This window comes from Dermacentor andersoni, chromosome 11 (assembly GCF_023375885.2).
Source record: "Dermacentor andersoni chromosome 11, qqDerAnde1_hic_scaffold, whole genome shotgun sequence".
Lineage (NCBI taxonomy): Eukaryota > Metazoa > Arthropoda > Arachnida > Ixodida > Ixodidae > Dermacentor > Dermacentor andersoni.
In genome coordinates this window covers 117113580-117129203 of record NC_092824.1, presented here as the reverse complement: position 1 = coordinate 117129203, position 15624 = coordinate 117113580, and the positions used below count along the sequence as shown (strand labels likewise).

At 41.6% G+C, this 15624-nt stretch overlaps 1 protein-coding gene across 1 annotated transcript in view; it reads left to right on the top strand.

The window, feature by feature from the left end:
* bt (projectin protein bent) overlaps positions 1–15624 on the top strand; it is a 247652-nt gene that overhangs the window by 163355 nt on the left and 68673 nt on the right. Inside the window, exons 54-64 of the mRNA XM_055075480.1 lie at positions 126–425; positions 2136–2438; positions 3177–3458; positions 5810–6109; positions 7308–7610; positions 9211–9492; positions 10038–10337; positions 11313–11615; positions 12675–12956; positions 14215–14514; positions 15199–15501. Of these exons, the coding sequence (XP_054931455.1) occupies positions 126–425; positions 2136–2438; positions 3177–3458; positions 5810–6109; positions 7308–7610; positions 9211–9492; positions 10038–10337; positions 11313–11615; positions 12675–12956; positions 14215–14514; positions 15199–15501 (3258 nt within the window). The remainder of the gene's footprint in view (positions 1–125; positions 426–2135; positions 2439–3176; positions 3459–5809; positions 6110–7307; positions 7611–9210; positions 9493–10037; positions 10338–11312; positions 11616–12674; positions 12957–14214; positions 14515–15198; positions 15502–15624) is intronic.

The following is a 15624-nucleotide window of genomic DNA, read 5'->3' as shown; positions in this document are numbered from 1 at the left end:
AAGTACATTGTCAGTTCTTGTAAATCATTATTCCAGCTTTGACTGAGTGAAAGATTGAGTTGCTTGAAATCAATGAGATGTCATATGAGAGTAGCTTTAGCTTCATTCTTTCGAATTTCCTGCAGGCAAGCCAGGCAAGCCGAATGGGCCCTTGGAGGTGTCCGATGTCCGAAAGGATGGTTGCTCACTAAGCTGGAAGAAGCCAGACGATGATGGAGGCTGTCCAATTGAGTGCTATGAGGTGGAGAAGATGGACGAGGAAACTGGCCGCTGGGTGCCAGCTGGCAAATCAACAGAACCCAAGCTGGAGGTCAAGAACTTGGTTCCAGGCAAGAAGTACAAGTTCAGAGTGCGTGCTGTGAACAAGGAAGGTGACTCTGAGGAGCTTGAGACGGAAACAAGCACGCTTGCCAAGAATCCCTTTGGTAAGTGACCAAAGTGAACTGCTTGCAACTGCATCTATCTTGTAAAAGCAAGACAGTTGTCAAGACTATTTTCAAGTCAGAAACAGATAACACAGTTTATTTATTTATTTATTTATTTATTTATTTATTTATTTATTTATTTATTTACCTTCAATGCCCGAAGGCATTCCGGAAGGGAGTAGGGAAAAAAATACATGATTGTTGTGATTGTTGGCGGCTAGTAATACAATAATAATTGTATATGAGCAATGTGCCATTCAGTTGTGATGTTAGCCACAGTTGTACTGAGTTTGACAGTTCACTTCTCTTGGAAGCAATGCAAAAAAGAAAGAAAGAAAAAAAAATAAAAATAAAAGAAAAAACTGCAAAGAATAAAGGTACACTAAAACTGTGTTGTTTCTTTTCTTTTTCTTTCTTTCTTTTTCATGTCTTTTACTTCATATTCTAGAAAAACGAATATTAACTAAATATCTCGGCCATTTCACCCTCTTACTAAGTATGCCAGCATACTACAGCTATAGTTTCCACCTATCCCCCATAAATTATCCTAGCCTCAAGATAACTTCTTCTTGGGCTAGTTGGGTGATAGTTAATGAAGCCATCATAGCTCAAATAAAACAGACACAAGAAACACAAGACAGGACACCATGAGCGCTACCCATCTGTTTCTGTTTATGTGAGCTACGATAGCTTCCTTAAGGATCCTAGCCTTTATAATGCTAAAAATAGTCATGTGCAACATTTTCGTTTTGAAAGGATCTTTACTGTGCTTAGTCATGTCATTTTGTAAAGTGCCCTTTGGATTCTTATTCTTTTGCTCAAATCTGTCATTTGACTTTTGTTTTGGTGCCAATTGTTGTGACAGTTGCAGCACAGGTAGAAACTTAACATTAGTTCCAAATGAGATGCAATGAACAAGAAAACACAGTATGATAAAATAATGTAATGACCCTGTGAAAACCATGATTTCATTTGTGAGTTCATGATTTGCATAACTCTTCTTTGAATTATGGTCAGTGTGTGCCAGATTCATTGAGTGTATGCAAGTGAACCACAGCAAGACCTGCTGTCTCTCTCTGAAGTGGGATAATGTGGCTCCTGCTTATCATGTTTCTTCCACTTGATACCTTCTACCTTAATTTGTTTAAAAGCTGAAACCTACTGAAACACAAACCTGGGTTTGTGCAGATGAGTCACTTGAATGCAAGAGATATCAAGAGATGAGGAAGAAACATCAAGTGCTTATCTGTATAGACCTCTACATTCTGCAGGTTCTCTTGTTACAGACGCTGTAATAAGTGGACGTAGCAATAATTGACTCAACTTTGCGACAGAAGTATGTTAGCAAAAAATTTCTTACAAATATGTTTGCTACAGGTGCTATATAGGTGGGTATAATCCACAATGATTGAACAAGCGATGTCTCTAGAGCCAATGTTTTGACAAAGGGACTTGTCTGCATCAGGGTAACTTGTCTGTTGTTGCTTTGACAATGACACGTACGCTTGTCGAAATGGTGCCTCCAGAATCATCTCTTCCTCAATCACAGTTGATCATTCTAAGTCTCTATTCCTGTGAACCTCTGTCTAATAAGTGGGTATAGAATTACTTTCATCCACCGCCTTTTTATCTGCCATTTACTCAACTGGCACATATCAAGGGAAAACCAGTGCATACATTGACATCATGACTGGTTGTGCACCTGTGCAGATGAACCTGGCAAACCAGGCCGTCCTGAGCCAACTGACTGGGACAGCGACCACGTGGATCTCAAGTGGTCGCCGCCAGAGAGCGATGGAGGCACTCCCATCACAGCATACGCAGTCGAGAAACGCAAGAAGGGCACGCACAAGTGGCAGAAGGCCAAGGAAGTGCCTGGTACCAGCAATGAGGCCACTGTGAGCAACCTGGAAGAAGGGGAGGAGTATGAGTTCCGTGTGATTGCCATCAACAAGGAAGGACCCAGTGAGCCTAGTGACACTTCTCGATCTGTGGTGGCCAAGCCCAGGAAGTGTGAGTTCTTCACTTTGCAAGCACTAAGCAGAGATTGTTGAGGAGGTATTGGTGGGCTAGTAGATCTGGCCATCGTTGTTGCATAATGGCAACACACCTCTAGGCACATGTATGAGCATGTACACTTGTGTTGTCAATTCATGTCCTTGTACATCTGCCTAGCAGTGCACTGACTCTGTGACTGCAAAAACAGAAGTCATTTATGCGGGTTTCACTATAGATACCTGCTGCTTTTTATAGCACAAACGTATTGTTCAGGTGTGTGAAATTTTTCTTATTATCAAGGTGAAATCAGCGTGACTTGGAAAATATTTAGATCATATTTAAGTTCCTTTGCCTCACTTTATCAGTATGTGTTACAAATATGAGGTGTAACATGGGGGTCTGGTGTTCTGGTCTTGAGACTTTTACCCATTGAAGGATGCAGTCATATTCACTAAATTGCAAACAAGCAAGGAAAACGTAATATAATCTACTTTCTTGTTAGCATATAGTTGATGCCCTTTTAAGGAGACAGTGCTATATTTATTTCCTTGCTGTTTATATTACCGCAATTGCTCCACTTTGTTAGTGTCATGCATCGTACATATTCATGAGCACATCTGCATGTCCGTTTACATTATTACGAGAAAGAATATCTACAGATACATATTAGTTGCACAAGCTGCTATGTAACAGTATGCATTTCATATTCGTTATGTTAATATGTCAATTCTTTTCTTCTTCAACCTTATGCAGTGGCACCCAAGATTGACCGCACCAACCTTAAGGATACGACCATTAAGAGTGGCCAGGCACTGAAACTTGATGTGGATGTCAAGGGCGAACCTTGCCCGAGCATTGAGTGGTCCTACAATGGGCAGCCTCTCAAAGCGAACGACAAAATCAAAATTGACATTGAAGACTACCACACCCTGTTCATCCTGACGGGAGCCAAGCGTGCCCACACTGGAACCTACACAATCACAGCCAAGAACATGCATGGCACTGATGAGGCATCCATTCAGCTCAAAGTGCTCAGTGAGTATGCCCGCTGCACATCAGCTATATTAAGTAATCATAATACATACATAATTCGTCATTTACATGTTTTTCATGCAATCAAGCTTGAGCTATAGAAGGTAAAACAAACTATCTTATTATTTGTCAAGCACAGTGAGACTGCAGTTAGAAACTGTTGCACCTCTCCAGTATACAGTCGACATCCGTCAATTCGATCCTGAGGGGACCTACAAAACTGATGGAATTATCCGGTGGGTCGAATTAAACAAAAGGAAGCAAAACGATGAAGCATGCCATTAATTCAATTGGCAGTATTTGTTTTTAAAGTTAGCTTCGTCGCAGTACACGCGCGTAACGCCGTGAAGCATGCTAAGCTGGAAAACGTGCCGCACTTACAGGACACAGCAGGTGTTCCTTAATTTACACACGCACATGCGCCGTCTCCAGTCACAGTATGAGCACCGATACGCCTAAGTTTACCGGCAGGCCTTCAGAGTTTTAGATAGATCCCCATTCTTTTGTTGGCTTTAAACGTCCCCTTGACTTTTGGAGTTTTTTCATTTCAATCTTACCGCTTTCCCTTTCGCTGGCTTTCATAAAACGCGGATGTGTTTTCTATGCTTCTCGGTACGTGGCTTAAGAAACATGCACTAGGCTCCGTAAACGGCCTCATATACGGGACACGCATGGCGGGTGAAATGAGGGCTCAAATCGCCACAGCAACGTGAGAAGCAGCTCTGAATGGCTGCCAGTATGCTTATTAGGCATCTAGGTGCTTGTACTGTGACTGGAGGCAGTGCATGCGCACCTGGATAATTAAGAAACGTGTACTATGTCCCGTGACAGTGGCCCCTTCCCAGTCTTGGAATGCTTCACTGCAGTATTAACATCCCTGCCTTCTCTCTTTATTTTCTCCTCCTTCACCGCAATAAATGGCGTGTTTTTCCGCATAACATGGCTGTATTGCGGCGAAGCTAAATAATTAAGTTTGTTTTATTTGGTGAAGGCCAATTTTGAAATCAAAATAATGGAAGTCTGGACACAAAAAATGTGTGGGCACCGGTCAGGGTTGTTGGTTGCAATCGAATTAGCCGAAACATTTAATTAACAAGAGTCAAATTAACAGAAGTCTACTGTATAACTAACATGGATATCATGGATGAATTATCGGATATAGCGAAGTAAACCTAAAGTTTCTCTCGCCAATATCAGCACGTAACAAATACATGCTCATAATGAATATTGGATATAACAGAGGTATTTTCATGTGAGAAGTGGTTTCATTATCACAAAGTTCAACTAACTCATGCTGAAACTGCTGGCATGCAATACATGCTGCTGTACAAGATAGCTTAGGAGCTAATTTAGCCAACCTTATGTTTGTTACATGATTTAGTTAACAAATAAATCATCTGCAGTCAAGCATAGTTACTGTTTCGTAACAGCATATATACTTAACCCTAACAGAAGAAGGCCAGGCTCTGGAGGAGAGTAATATAGCTGAGAGTTGTGTAATGCATCTGAAGCACTGTGTGACGTTATGAGGCTGTAGTCCTTATTTCTAGTACAAAGGGCAGGCTTCTTTTCAAGTTGCATACAGTCATTCCATCACACCTTCCCAAAATTAGCTGCAACAACTTGCAATCACAGCATGTTTAGGAGGAATAAAATAAACAGTGGCATGCATTAAGTGTGCTTAATTGTCCCAACATGAAAACTTACTGGGACTAGCAAAACTGGAGAGTGATTCCCTGTAAATAAGAAAAAGGATGTTAGGCTTATTCCTCATTGTAAAGTCGTGTCATGTGCTCTCATGCGACAGTAAGGCAATCTGTAGGGCTGATTCAAACCAAGGAGAGGTGGTCTCTTTCCATGCCACCCTTGTCCCATCACGTTAGCCTCAGGGAGCAGTTTATCCTGCTTGTTGAGGCCTCAGTGGGAACTTTGTGATGCAGTTTGTTCCTCTTGTTGAAGAAAATTAGTTTAATCTTTTTTTCCTTGTGACCGAGCCACAGATGGCAAGTAGTGGGATCAGGGGCTATAATGCGCACTTTCTGCACTCTTGCAGGCATCCCACAGAATTTCACACTGGCAGTAGTTGTTAAAAGAAGCAGGATACATGTGTACCTTTGCATAAAATAACATATCACATCTCTCTATGATTCTTTATAGATTCTTTGATTCTCTTTGATGCTTACTGCATGGCCTCTTTAGTCACATTTGCATTGCACAATGTATTGTGTGGCTGTGAAAGAGTGAAACAATTTCTCATACCAGAAGCTGCCAACAGTGTCTAGTAAATCATGTTTTTTTCCATTGCTGTGATCACTGTATGCAATGGTATTCCATGTGTTTTGTTGCTCATACAGGCAAGCCATCCAAGCCCAAGGGCCCCCTGGAGGTTTCAGACGTAACAGCCGAAGGCTGCAAGCTCAAATGGGACAAGCCTGAAGATGATGGTGGCGAGCCTGTGCAGCAGTATGTGGTGGAAAAAATGGACACAGACACCGGTCGCTGGGTGCCTGTCATGACCACCAAAGAACCAGAGGCTGAAGTCAAGGGCCTGATTCCAGGCAAGGAGTACAAGTTCCGTGTACGTGCTGTCAATCCAGAGGGTGAATCTGAACCTCTCGAAACGGAACAGGGCATTATTGCCAAGAACCCTTACGGTGAGTGGAATGTACCTGAACTTATGTTTTAATGAGAGTGCAAGTTTGTTCTCTTACATAGTGTTATCATCAAACCACACCCATCTGCAATGCTTTGGCATAGAGGTTGTACCAAAGAAGTAAAAGCCTCTTAAATTTACCCTCACCTGGTATCTGACATCATAGTTTTTTTAGCAGCACCAATATTCAGTTCCCATGAATGGCCATGCTGGCCTCTTGTTGGTTTTATCAAATTATGCCTTCTGATGTGGGAAATCGGTGCCATCAATGCAATTGGTGCTTTGAGTAAACAAACAATGCTTACTTTTGAGTAGGGCAATGCTCTGAGTTATGTAAGTTCTCTTAACGAATGTTTTAATTCAATGCAGAAGCGAGTTCTTTTTTCTCATGGGTGACCATCAATGGTTCTTTATTGATTTAATAAAGCAGTTCATGGTTGTCTTGTAGTTTGTGATATTGACTCCTAATATGTATAACATTAGCCTTACACAAAAGACTCCAGAAATTTATATTTGACATTTCTATTACCTCATTTTAGCATTACTCACTGAAATTTAATTGTTTTTTTAGATACAGTTTACTTAAATACAGCCTGTATAGAATGCTGGAACAGTGAGAAACATTTGAGCACTTGCTTTGAAGAAAACTAGTTCACTCAATTTAACGTGAGCACATCTTGGACGTGCAGCACGAAAAGTAGAGCACCTTGTTTAGTACCAGAATAAATTGCAGCAATATTATGATAAATTTACAAACACAAGAATGATATGCAATTTTCATGATGAAAAATATTGACTTTGAGCACTTCACAGAGAATAAATGCCTTTTTGTCTGTGTGCATAAAAAATGTGTGGATTTGTGAACTGTTAATGGGTGCATTTCTATTTTAGCTTTTACACACACACACATATATATATATATATATATATATATATATATATATATATATATATATATATATATATATATATATATATATATATATATATAATATTGCCAGTTTTATTCCACAAAGTGTTGTTTCTGACCATCCTGCTGCTTGTGTGGCCGATGACAAGCTTCATGAAGCTGCCACGTGGCAACTGTTCTTTATTTCTTGCCTCCCATGTTTTATGAGAACACGAACAAGCTAATTTCTATTTGCATTTAGTGTAGAAACATGTTTACACTGGCACCATGTGCTTCTTTCCCTGTGCAGACGAGCCAGGCAAACCGGGCAAGCCAACAGCCAAGGACTGGGACAAGCACCATGTCGACCTCAGCTGGCAGCCTCCCTCAAACGATGGTGGTGCGCCGGTCACAAGCTACATTGTAGAAAAGAAGGACAAGTTCAGCACAAAGTGGCAGAAGGCTGCCGAGATTATTGGCGACAAATGCGAAGCTAGGGTGCCTGACCTCATTGAAGGCATGGAGTACCAGTTTCGGGTCCGGGCTGTGAACAAGGCTGGCCCTGGTGCCCCCAGTGATGCAAGTGATATGGTCATCGCTAAGCCACGCTTCTGTGAGTCGACTTGCCCATTACAGATGTGGATGAAGTTGTTGAAACAAATGGTTTAGTTTTTCATTAAGTGAAAGTGATTAAAGCTTTGTGTCATACCACATAGAAAAGGACTGATAAAGTTGCATGCAACTTAATGAAAGACCAAATCGATTCATATAATAAGAAAGTATGTCTGGCATATCACAGTTTGGCATAAGGACAGCGAGACAAAAACATAACATTAATAAGTTACTGACTGCAACTTCATCCTAGACACCTCGGCCTAAAAGATTAATGTTGCAAGTATTGCACCCTCCATTAGTGTGTGCACCTTTCGCTTAGAGCCGTCATTTACATTTTGATGCTATTATCTAAAATTATCTAAAACCTGGCAGTTGTCACACCATATTAAGTAGAACCTCATTGATACGATCCTGTTACATACAATTTCCCGGCACCAACATTCGTAATCAAGAACACAAAAAATGACAGAATGGAGTTGCGCTTATTTTTTTACTTATTTTTTTACTGGTTCATAAGTTCCTGAAAAACACAATATTTCAGCACCAACGTTCAGTGCATCACCAAACTGCGATCATATGATACGTTTTCTGGCCACCACAATACCCCTACCCCGTTGCAGCTGAAAACACGAGTGTGCACTCAGTTTCTTATTCCGGTACCAGCAAATCTCCTCCCGGGTCCTCGCATGCCCCTATTGTGATAAGCATTTTCACATATTTGTTTCAGAGCGCGTTGTGCTGTTGGAAGTGTGCTGCGCACTTTTAATAGGGAATAACCCAGCTCGACACACATTGGCATCTCGTGCCACACCGATTCCCGCAACACTTTGCATTACATAGATGCCAACTACAATTGGTCCGTCAACTTTTTAGTTACTTCAGATCGTGCGTTTTTCCAGTTAGTACGCTTTTTTTTTTTTCGTTTATTTTTCCAAAACATATGAACGAGTTTCTACTGTATAGTAGCAGCACAGTGCAGGTGATGAAGATGCATTTGGTATGTGCATTTGAAAAATAATGTGTAATCATAGCATAAAAATAGCACAAAAATATAAAGGAACTGCAAGATTTAGCTTTCTCGAGCAAGTCACTGCTGCTCTAGAAAAGTGCTTTCTTTGAATTTGCGCGCACGTGACCATTCAGCTTTGTTCTACATGAAGGCGTTGTTCATTGTAAGTTGTGCCACCAGCAGAAATTGAAATACGAATGGAAAAAAAGTAAATGAGGATACCTCTTACAAATAAATGCTTGAGGATGCAGTTGACTGCTTTTAAAAAGGATAAGGGATATTGTAAATCTGTTTGTCGACAATGTGTCACTGTATTATGGGAGTCTCTAAACCATTTCATCAAGACCGCATCAATGTATCTAGTGTATACAACATGACACTGCTGTTAGCCAACATCTTAAGATACATTGCCAACAACCCACTTCTAAGCCTGTGTCATGCTAATGTCACACTTGCACCAGTATATGTGTAAACAGAGTGACGAATTGTTGTTTATTTTTCGTTTACATATATCATATCAGTGTGGCACCTGCACTACCTTTTGTATGTGATGTGGTTCTTCACATTCTGTCTTTATTTGTCTCGACAGTGGCTCCCAAGATTGACCGTTCCACACTCAAGGACGTGACCATCCATGCCGGTCAGGGTGTCAAGTTCGACGTCAAGGTTATTGGCGAGCCCCCACCGAAGACTACTTGGTTCCTGGAGAAGACTGAACTGAAGGATGGAGGCCCATACTCGATTGACAAGGAGCCTTACCGTACAAAGTTCACCATTCACAATGCAGAACGCAAGGACACTGGGGAGTACAAGCTGGTGGCTGAAAACACCTCTGGAAAGGACGAGGCTACAGTCAAAATCATAGTCCTAGGTAATTCTCGTCACCCTAGCTGCACACCCAATATGTGAATCATGAAGTAGAGGTCACAGTACTGTGTGAATCATAAAGCTGAGGATGTATGTTAAGGTTGTACAGAAAAAAATATAGGAGTCTTCTTGTATGACTCCTCTGGAAGATAAGATAAAGCTTGCTTTTGAATAATGAGTTCCTTTGCTAATGAGCTAATGAGCCCATTTGCCTGCAAAACAAAAGGATTTATTAAAGTTGGTTTCCTTTTACAAAGCTTGTATTACAGATGAGCCAACTTTGATGGATGATCTTTCTGCAATCTGTGGAGCTGCACACTAATGTAGGAGAACAAAATGTGGTTCTAGGTAGCTTATTGTCGCAAGACGACTACTCTCAAAGACAGTAAGAAGGAAGACATAGCGAGAGTAAGCAGTCACGGACAATTGTTGTGACAATTTGCAAGCACCAGCATGGGTTTCAAGTACCAGCAGCTTCTAAAATGAGCACTCAGCGCACTGCTCACTCAACTGCACAACTGCTAAGCCAAAGTGACCTTTCCTTTGCAGACAAACCCACGGCTCCCGAGGGACCTTTGGAAGTGACGGACGTACACGCTGAGGGCTGCAAGCTTAAGTGGAACCCACCAAAGGACGATGGCGGGCAGCCACTGGATGGCTATGTGGTGGAGAAAATGGACACAGAGACCGGACGTTGGGTGCCAATTGGTCGGCCCACAAAGCCTGAGATGGAAGTCAACAACTTGGAGCCAGGCAAGGAGTACAAGTTCCGAGTGCGTGCTGTGAATCCCGAGGGAGAGTCAGAGCCACTTGAGACGGAGAAGGGCACCATTGCGAAGAACCCCTATGGTAATGTTCATTTATTCAAGAGAAATGATTGGAGCTTGAAGGAAAACAGAACGCTCTGTAAGAATTCAGGAACAGCAGGACAGGTCAAGGCACATTTGCATGCAGAACAATGACATGTGTAGTACAGCATGATTATATCTGAAAAACTGTGATTACACAATATTTTATGACATAACAGAAATTCAATGTATATAGTACTACATTCTCCGCACTTCCTTCATTGTGATTAGCTCAGCAACACAATGACTTTGATAGGCTAGATTCAGTGTAATATGAAAGGAATGTTGCAAATATTTTGGAATGCTGAATGTGTGAAAATTGGTGTTCAAAGGTGACTGGCATTCATCTCAAGACTGCTAGTTTTGTTCTTGGCTTAAAAAACCTTAACTTTGGTGAGAGCAGTAAACTAAGGTGATGGGTTGATTGCCAATGAGAGTGCTTAACAGGAGCATTGTATTCTCATCGGTGATGCAATATAATGAGGGCTTGACATTTATTGTCTGCAGTTGGTTGCTGATTGTGCAGTGTAACAAAAAGTTAGTTTATGACAGCTTTAAAAACAATTTCTACAATGGCAAGACAAAGCATACTTATAGATATGCTACCATAATTTGCAACTTATTCCACCACTTCAATTATGTTGCCAAAGATGTTCTGTAGGTGAGCAGATGTAAAGCTAGTGCAGCCGTACTTGTTCTGTTCTTATTAACCTTTCAGTACTCTTTTTACCTCTAGCTGTTGCTTTATGTACAGTTCGCAAGATTTGAAATAGGTCTTGCATCACTTTTGATGGCCGCATCTTAAGGGATGATATTAGTAGCAATTACGCATGAGCTAATATTTTTATGTGTTCTAAGGTGGACATTACTTGATACCATTACTGGGCATGCTGTATAAAAAAAAAATCTTGCAAGTGAGGATTTTTACAATGTCCTGGTTTAGTATAGTGGTTGATTGCATTCACTTCACATACAGATGCCCCTGGTAAACCAACGGGAGCTGAAGTTACTGACTGGGACAAAGATCACATGGACCTCAAGTGGCAGCCACCTCTCAAGGATGGCGGTGCCCCTATTGAAAAGTACATTGTAGAGAAGAAGGAGAAGGACAGCCCCGTCTGGACGAAGGCTGCTGTAGTAGATGGCAAGTCCTGCGAGGCTCGCGTACCTGACCTCATCCCCGGTGAAACTTACGAGTTCCGTGTTCGAGCTGTAAATGCTGCTGGTCCTGGAGAGCCATCGGAAACCACTAAACCTATGATTGCCAAACCCAGAAAATGTGAGTCACTTTTGAGCCATTTGTTACATTGCAAATTTTCAGCTATCCAGTTATGGAAAAACAGTTCTGCAGAAATCCACATGTAGAAAGTTTCATGAAAGGACAAAATTATAATCTACTCGAAAGCGATGCAAAACTACAAAGGAAACCCAGAAAGAAAGTTTCACATCGGACGAAACATTCGCCCTGGTTCAGGGATCAAACCTGGAGCCAACACCTTTCCGTGGTGATTGCTCGACCACCTGAGCTAACCATGAGGCCGCGCTCTGCAGTCTGCTAGTCAGTGCTCTGGTTAGCTCAGTAGTAGAGCAGCCACCTTGGAGTGGTATTGGTCCAGGGTTCGACCTGCGGACCAGGGCAAAATTATTTGTCAACTGCAAAGCTTTCCTTCTAATAAACCCATATGGGTTCCCTTTATATATTCACTCTATTATCTGATGAAAAAAAAATTTGTTATTTTATTCAACTATACCATTATGTGCACTTGGACCACTGCAGTAATAGATGGCATCAATGTTGAAAATTCAGCAGTAGCACATATATCTATACGCTGATTTTTGTGCATTTTTAACACGTGATGCACTTGTTGTGATATAAGTTAAAATTAATTATTCGTTCTAATCCATTCCTTTGAGCTTTTGCCACTTTGAAGAGCACTGATATGATTTGCCTCATCAAAGCCAACAACACATTCATGTAGTGGATAAACTCAATGACTTTCCCACAATTTTCTACAGTTGGTCCGCAACATCATTCCTAATTTGTGTATAAATGTCTGCAGGTTATTTAACTGTAGAAGTGTAGCTGCCATGAGATGTCAATTTGAAATTTGTAATATAACGTAAGTGCTTTACTTTTCTTGTCCATCATGTGTTCTTGCTTATTTAGCTGTCAAAGTGTAGCTGCCATGAAATGTTAATTTGAAGTTTGTAAGATAACATAAGTGCTTTACTTTTATTAATCACATGTTCTTGCTACCTTTAATTATGCCTTTGCATTGCGTTTAATGCATATATCAGATTCTACTTCATTAACACCTGGTGTTTGTATTTTGTACAGTGGCTCCCAAGATTGACCGCCGCAGCCTGAAACCTATCACCATCAAAGTTGGACAAGACTTTGAGTTTGATGTTAAGGTTCAGGGCGAACCACCCCCAAGCATTAGCTGGATGCTTGGAACAAAGCCTGTGGCTGAGCGTCCCACACTGAACATCACAAATGTTCCCTACAACACGAAACTGACCTGCGACCGTGCTGAAAGGAAGGACAATGGTGTCTACAAGATCATTGCCTCCAACCAGTATGGAACAGACGAGGCTGAGGTGGAAGTCAACGTCATTTGTGAGTTACTCTTCTCTGTCCATTTTACAATCACTGGCACAGTTATATTGCTTATGCAAGTGTTAGGTACAAAAGTGCTCTCCTTGCTTTTTGTCCCAATGCATGATGGCAAAAATTCAGTGTTGCATGTCGCAGTCTCACTCATCAATGTAGTGTGTTGGTTATCATTTATTGCCATGGTACAGCTTCTAAAGATGTTGAATGTGTTGTTCTGGTGGACTATCTTAAATGATTTATTTGCATCGAAGCAATCACATCACCCACTCAGTATACAAGGCTTAATATTTCCTCTCCTTTATGTTGTCATTATTAAGATGAGAGAGGCTGAGTTGAAAAGATAAAGTATAGAGAGGCCATTTATTTGTTCAGACTCCTGTGAGGAGCTCTCATATCATAGCTGTCATAGAACTCCTCATAGACTGCTCACTTCATATTGCAAGGGCTACCAATTTTCATGCCGCAAGTTGGTAACTTAGTCAATCAACATTGCAGTATAATGGCTGAATGATGCGCATCTGTTGCTCACTAGTACAAAGCTCACACATTTGCTATTCTCCAAGGATTGCTGTCAAAAATGGGTTTATATTAAATGAGTTTCATGACACATAAACTGCAGTAGACTCTGAAAAAGGAAAATTGGCATGTGCCCAAATTCTAGCACGAAGCTACAAAGGAAACCCATACAAGTTTCTCAGAAGAAAGCCTTGCAGTTGAAAAAAAAATTGGTCCAGGACCAGGACAAATTTTTCTTCAACTGCGAGGCTTTCTTTCTGAGAAACCCGTATGGGTTTCCTTTGTAGCTTCTTGCTACAGTTCCGGTGGATGCCAATTTTTCCCATTCATGTACTTTCCTCCACCTTGCGGGCTTCCGCAGAACTGATGCGCCATATGCAGTAGGCTTTCTTTAAACGAAGCCTCAAGGGACCAGGGAAATTGGTTCCGTTTATCAGGAGTTCCATTTACTGATAGACAAAGCCTGAGCATTGCATGAATACAAAACCAACCAACCAACCATGAGGACCGTGTTCCATTTAGGTGGCAATTTCATTTAAGCGAATTCCATTTATCAAGATTCTACTGTAGATGGACCTTTGTTCTAGAGATAGAGATGAGAAAGAGATGGGGCCACTATTAATGAACTGCATGCATTACTGCAGAATATTTTCTTTGAAATATTACGGCATTGTAAAGTGCCCACTTGCAAAATGAATGTCTGCGTAGAGTTTTCAGACCTGACATAAAAAAAATCTGTGTGTAGCCAAGCCCTCGAAACCCGAGGGTCCTTTGGAGGTGTCGGATGTCACCAAGAATGGCTGCAAACTGGCCTGGAACAAGCCCAAGGATGATGGTGGTGAGCCTATCACCAAGTACGTGGTGGAGAAACAAGACCCTGATACGGGTGCATGGGTTCCTGTTGGTACAAGCCACTCGCCTGAGTTCCAAGTCACAGGGCTCACTCCTGGCAAAGACTACAAGTTCCGTGTCAAAGCTGTCAACAAAGAAGGGGAGTCTGAGCCTCTGGAGACTGACATTCCCATCACGGCCAAGGACCCATATGGTAATGAAGTCTAAGAAGTAAAGTTATCCTAACAATCTGAAGAGGCAAAGTTCCTAGGCTTCTCAGATCTTATAGTCTGCACTTGGCTGTTTAAGTTTTCTGTGAAAATTAAGCTGCAGTTACTTTGAATATGCACAGCAGCATTACTTTTCATTCATAGAAGGAATGGCATGTTTGTTTTAGTAATGTACTATATGCAACGTTGTGCTTGATATTTGATAAAACAAGATGGCCTGGTAAACAGAGTGATGTGCAACCGCCACCAGACTTAAGCCATATAATGCAAACACAGCTCTAGCAACTTAACTTTAGTAAACATGGGCCTTATGGAAGAAACATTGAATGCTTTGGAAGAAAAACACATTAAGCTAGCACATTCAAAACATCTCAAACATTTTTAGCACCCTTTGCAAAAGAAGCAAAGAGGCACTTAATGTTTGAGTTAAACGGGACAATGACTATATACATGCAAGCAGAATACTCACCATTGCGCCTCTTATTTAAACCAGCCACAACTGAAAAGCTCCAAGCACTCCAACATAGACTGTAGATCGTACAAAACCACATTATCCTATTTTGTTAATTGGCAAATTTGCAGTTAGTGCTTAACCTACCTGTATAATGCTACCACCGTTATGTCTTTGCGAAGTTCAATGCCACTGCCTATTTCCTTCACCTGAACAGATGCCCCGTCGGCTCCTGGAAAGCCGGAGGCCACGGACTGGAATAAGGACCATGTGGACCTCAAGTGGACACCACCAGACAAGGACGGAGGTGCTCCCATCTCGCATTATCTGATCGAGAAGAAAGAAAAGGGCAGCCCCCGTTGGGAGAAGGCAGCCGAGGTGCCCGGCGACCAGTGCAAGGGAACCGCTCCTTTCTTGGATGAAGGAAAGGAGTACGAGTTCCGCGTCATCGCCGTCAACAAGGCTGGTCCTGGAGAGCCCAGTGAAGCCTCCAAGCCCATTGTGGCTAAGCCAAGATTCTGTAAGATCCCTTCTCTCACTTCTGATTACTTGCACAATTTATGGTAGCAGCTCTTTGTATAAAGGTGTGGCTTAAGGTTAGGAAAGGCTTTTTAATTTAAGGTCCATGAAAGATTTCTAGGAT